The sequence below is a fragment of the Colossoma macropomum genome, unplaced genomic scaffold (genome assembly GCF_904425465.1).
Source record: "Colossoma macropomum unplaced genomic scaffold, Colossoma_macropomum, whole genome shotgun sequence".
Classification (NCBI taxonomy): Eukaryota; Metazoa; Chordata; class Actinopteri; order Characiformes; family Serrasalmidae; genus Colossoma; species Colossoma macropomum.
The window spans coordinates 18,234,098-18,240,097 of record NW_023494807.1 but is presented as its reverse complement, the minus strand read 5'-3'; the positions used below and the strand labels follow the sequence as shown (position 1 = coordinate 18,240,097).

At 38.1% G+C, this 6,000-nt stretch overlaps 1 protein-coding gene across 2 annotated transcripts in view; it reads right to left on the bottom strand.

Annotated features, from left to right (window-relative positions):
• Positions 1-1,966: 1,966 nt before the first annotated feature.
• Positions 1,967-6,000, bottom strand: part of gna11b (guanine nucleotide binding protein (G protein), alpha 11b (Gq class)) — a 52,270-nt gene continuing 48,236 nt past the window's right edge. For both annotated transcript variants that reach the window (XM_036555806.1, XM_036555805.1), the window contains one exon: positions 1,967-3,849. In XM_036555806.1, the coding sequence (XP_036411699.1) occupies positions 3,659-3,849 (191 nt within the window). In that variant the 3' untranslated portion in view covers positions 1,967-3,658. The remainder of the gene's footprint in view (positions 3,850-6,000) is intronic.

Sequence of the window (6,000 nt, the reverse complement as noted above, 5' to 3'; positions counted from 1 at the left end):
ATGTCACACTATTCACATAGAGGTAGACATTCTCCTAGGGACGATGGGCAGACAAACACCTTTGGAACAAATACAAATAAAAAAAAACCAAAACAAACAAACTTTTCTACAGCTATGATGATGGCAAACTGATATGTGCACGTGCATGCAACAGGTCAAAGACACTAGCAGTAGCTATGGGAATCAGAAGCTGTTCCTGACTGTGGCATGAGAAGGACTAATATATATATATATATTTATATTTATATTTATATATATATATATATATATATATATATATGTGTGTGTGTGTGTGTGTATATATATATATACACACATATATATACATATACACACACATATATACATATACACACATATATATATATATATATATATATATATATATATATATATATATATATAAATAAGAAAGTGCATATAAAATAAAATCAGACCATTACACATCATAAGAAAGTGTCCCCCTCAAAGGACAAGCATGTACATCCTCTATAATCAACAGCTTCCAAACTTCAACAATCATCAATCCTAATACATAGTCATAGTGTTATCATCGTGAGACCTCCATCCACATTGTCATCACTAATTAAAAAGCAAAATGGTCTTCTTAATCCACAAATCGAAACTGAACAGATACACAACAAGGGACATAATTTACGCAAAAACCAGCTTGATTCGTACATTTCAGTATTTAGTAAACCGAAGTGACACTTATCCTTTGGCTACTTAGAGTATTATCCTGTCTACGCTGTTCCACTAGTGGGTTCCATAACCTGGAGGACATTTTGAGATCTAACCAAAATACTGACTTGTTACATTCCTGTAGCTATTGTATCCATAAAGTAAAAAGGTGGGAAGAAAGTGTGTACCTTAACCCTTTGGAAATACTCTATAATAAAGTGTGTAGAAGGCCAATCATCAACCATTTCAGAGCCAGAGCAATGAAGCTGAATCTGACAGCGTGTGGTCTCAAATGACCAATTAGTGGCTGATTAAACTGATCCTCAGTCTCTTAACTGTATTCTTATCCTTCAACTTCAACCCCTAGTTCTTCTCTTTGCCTGGTCTGTGAGGATTCTATGTATTATCTTAGCCCTTGATGAAAGAATGAAAAGGTAACCTGTATAAAATTTAAAACTTCAAAACACTTCTTCCCCCCAATTCTCTACCAGCGCATAACTTACACAATGGTGAACACAAACCATGTTTTAAAAAAAGAAACAAAATATATCAAGTCACTACTTGTCTGGTTGTAAGCTTAGACCAGGCATATCTTCTATCACTGATAAAAGGCGGTCCTCTTTCATATGATACATTTTCCTATGTTTTAAGCATGTCACTTAAATATCTCAAGGAAATTTGAAAATCCAAAAGACACAAGTTAAAAAAAAAAAAAGAAACCTGGATACTATATAATAATATATTGTGAAAACATGTCAACAAATGTTCTTGTTTTAAGGGAAAATGTGGGGGAAAATCAAAAAAATAAAATACGATAAAAGCTGATAGTTTCATCCATCCAGAGTTTTATACAGCAGAAAAGACCCTAACAACTTCAAATCTGGTCCATAAATTAGATAAATAAACCATCCTTTATTTACTTCAGTTACTCATCTTTTTCCTCTTAAAAATTACTTGTTTAATATATTGTGAGTAATAACATTCACACCATTGAGAGGAGCTGTACTTGTCTCTTGAGTGAGACACCAGAGCGAGAAACATTTTGGAAGTTTCCCTACGGTGACGTGCTGCTTTAGAATTTCTCAGACTATTGCTCATAACCACTTTTTGTCATCCACACGTTACCGTTATACAGCTACGTGCCGTGAATAATCATAGTTAAGAGGAAAAAAAAAAGTAATCACAGTATCAATAATATTGTAATTCATAAGAAACCAACCAAAACCGTACACAATTACAAAGAGTGGATTTTTTTCCTTTTTGCCAAAGATAGTGTACCACAGACTTACATAAGCAATAATGTGTATACGTATTTACAAATATAAATATACACAATCAATTAACTTCAGCGCATTTACGACTTCCTGCCCCCCCTTCACTTTAACACTACCTCCCAACCCAAAGCTAAATTAACCTATGTCTCCACAAACTCTTATTAATCAATAAGATGATGTCTCTGCAATTTAAAAAAAAGACGTAAACAAACGAAAGATTGTGTGCGTCAGGGCCACTAGTTGGTGATATCAGATAATCCAGAATTCAACCAATTGAATTGATGAAGTATCTGTAAGTGAAGAGCATACTCGCGGAAATACGGAGTATGGTACCAGCAGGAGCCCACGTAACCATTACATCAGAACTAAGCCGACAACTGATGCTAAATAATGCAAAAAAGTTGGACAAGGCAAGGAGGGAGGAAGCAGTCACTATGGAAAACACTTAAGAACATAAATGGGGAAAGAAGCGATGCAACCATCTTAAAAACTCGTGTGGAAATCTGCAAAACAATACCTACTGTGTGAATATAATCCTGTCAATATCTGTTTTACACACTGATAAATCTTTAAAATTTCTGATTTTATACCCATCATTGATTCAGTTGCTGTTATAATTCATCTGGTAGCGACAGAAGTATACATACTTATCATTAAAAGTTTCTTTTTTCTTTCGATCATCTCAGCACTGTACACATTAATTTGATTTGTTTCAACTCTTTCGTGCGTTGTATCATTTCACTTGAACGTGCATTCTGCTTTCGTTCATTTTCTTCTTCTTTTTTTTGCAATTGTGATGCTCACACTTCAGTTTACATTCATCGATGCAAGTTGAAGACTAGCCTCGGTGAGATCACCTCATCTTTGTGAGGAATAATTCTTCACACCACCAGTGCAACCCAGCTGGAATCTCCCCCCACCCCCCGGATTTGAGAATCCACCGGAATCCTCCTGATTCTAGAGGGATCTAATGGATCCTTCGTTACTTCTGGCACCACAGCACTTGTCCTTGTGTCCATGTACAAGTGTGTAAATATGATGTGATTTTATTTATTTTTTCTTTTTTTGCAGGATGGTCAAAATCAAAAATGCATCAATCAATCCAGGCAAAACACATGAGATGCGCTTGGTGGATGTGACTGAAAAGGAAAGGGTGAGGGACATCACTTCCAGTTTCCATGTCGGTGTATCTTTGTGCGTTTAGTCCATAAAACGCACCTGCCAACCTGCATCCATGCTGTTGCTACAGCCATCCCTGCCTGACCAATTCCGCCACTTCAAAACCCTTCATGTTTATTCATTTATTTTTTTTACTTTTTCAAAATGTATAATGATCAAAACAAGTCACAGCCTATAACCCCACCCCCCTCATCAAATCTGTAAAGGTCAAAAATCCTCACGGTCAAACTCGAGGAAAGGGATGGAGGCCTTTGACTTGAGCTGCCAACAAGAGAAGTGGACAGACTTTGGCAAAACCAGGAGATGGCCAGTGTGTAAGCAGGAAACGTGTAATACCCTCGCAGAGATGGACGAAAAGAGGGGAAGAAAACCCATAAGGTTGGAAAACAGGATGGGCCGTGGGTAGTTGAACATGTATATATTAGTGTGTATGTATCTGAGCCATGTGGAAAATGTGTAAGTGTGCGCACACTCTGTAGGTGCCTGTTCTGTGCTGAAGGGTGTGTTTAGCGCCTGGCGGCGGCTCACACCAAGTTGTACTCTTTCAGGTTGAGCTGCAGGATGGTGTCCTTCACAGCGGCAAAGACGAAGCGGATGTTCTCCGTGTCCGTGGCACAGGTGAAGTGCGAGTAGATGATTTTGTCGCTGTCTGGGTTCAGGTCCACAAACATCTTGAGGATGAACTCCCTTGCAGCCTGTGCGTCTCGCTGAGGACCTGCAGGAGAAAAGTCACAAATAATAATCAAGATCAATAAAATCATCACAACATAGTAAATAAACTTGATCAGTCATCAACATCGTCAATTATGGGAAGAAATTGAGTTAACTTATTATGTAATGCTCAATAATGTTCATGAGATACATGTGGTCTTATTACAGGATTGCAGTACACTACAGGAAGCACTGGGGGTGATATGGCTTCTTTTGTTTCAATGAACCATAAAATAAGAAACTGCCTGTCAGAAATTCGAATGATGGTTGCAGAATGCATGATTCACTTAGTCCATTAACTGAATAAGAGTTGCTAGATCCATTAATAATAGAAATAATCTTTAGTTGCAGCCCTAATGGCTTGACTTCTTTCCCTCCCTTAATGTGTAAAAGGCCCACATTACCACCTAGTACCAACATATCAACCAGACTTTGCTGCTACGACCATATTGAGAAAGAGGGGCGTAGTCATTTTATTGAAAAAAAAAAACCAAAACATTTTTGATTTTCATGTTATTTTATCGGCCAATAAAACTACTGTAACTTCAAACAAGAATACCGATCGATTTCATATGGTTAATTTGGTGAAAAATTATTCTTCAGGTGAAATGCATCCCATAATATTATTATTAGTTTAGTTTTTTTTTCCCTCCTACAACAAGGTACAATCATGCATCAAGTGATACTGATGCATACAACTTTGCACTTGCCAAATACCTATTTCAGTCAGAGTTTAGCCAGAATAATCTGATATAGGGCTGAGCAATTTGACGATAATCTATCAAGATGATGATTAAAATGTCACAATATGTTCTTCTCAGCATACTGTGGATATTGGCAGTATTTAAAAGACCTAGGCAACCTAAATTTTCTTTCTAATTAGGTCAATCTTTTTCTTGCAGGCAAACAATAAACATGTACTAAGTGTGCCCTTTAAATAATGTTCCAATGATTAATAAATTGCTGATATACACCGATCAGGCATAACATTATGACCTCCTTGTTTCTACGCTCACTGTCCATTTTATCAGCTCCACTTACTATATAGGTGCACTTTGTAGTTCTACAATTACAGACTGTAGTCCATCTATTTCTCTGCATACTTTGTTAGCCCCCTTTTACCTTGTTCGTCAGTGGTCAGGACCCCCATGGACCCTCGCAGAGCAGGTACTATTTGGGTGGTGGATCATTCTCAGCACTGCAGTAACTCTGATGTGGTGGTGGTGTGTTAGTGTGTGTTGTGCTGGTCTGAGTGGATCAGACACAGCAGTGCTGCTGGAGTTTTAAACACCTCAGTGTCACTGCTGGACTGAGAACAGTCCAACAACCAAAAATATCCAGGCAAGAGCGTCCTGTGGGCAGCGTCCTGTGACCACTGATGAAGGACTAGAGGATGACCAACACAAACTGTGCAGCAGCAGATGAGCTGTCGTCTCTGACTTTACATCTACAAGGGGGACTGACAAGGTAGGAGTGTCTAATAGAACGGACAATGAGCACTGCTGTGTCTGATCCACTCATACCAGCACAACACACACTAACACACCACCACCACGTCAGTGTATATAGTAAGTGGAGATGATAAAATGGACAATGAGCGTAGAAACAAGGAGGTGGTCATAATGTTATGCCTGATCAGTGTATTTCACCATATTTCTCTCCTCTCAATGTAAACTGGGCAATCCTAATTAGAGAAACTTAGTGAGCTGAAGCTAACCCAGCATAACCAAAAGCTAGCAAGCTAGACCACCTCTCTGTAGCTGCCTGTCACCCATTCATTCAATTATCCTACACGAACACTGTTCATCGTTTGTTCACCATTCGTCTGCACATCTGTTCGTTCATTCCTTCATCTGTCCGTTTGTTCATTTGTCCATCCTTCTGAACATCTGTTCATCAGTGACTTTTTTCATCTAGTTACCATCACAGAAAAGCTGGATTATGATTTTAGTTCTGTATGAGTGGCGATGCAGGCATGAACTGCTGGACAGAGAGCTGTCTAACAAGCTGCTCATTAGCCACACCCACACAGTTCTCAGACAGGGCTGATCAGCGGTTTTTAAGTCATGTTTTATCACATTTATGTTATATATTTGTAATTTAATCTTTGCTGGATGTTTAATATAACGCTCAAGTTTAGTATCGTACAAACATT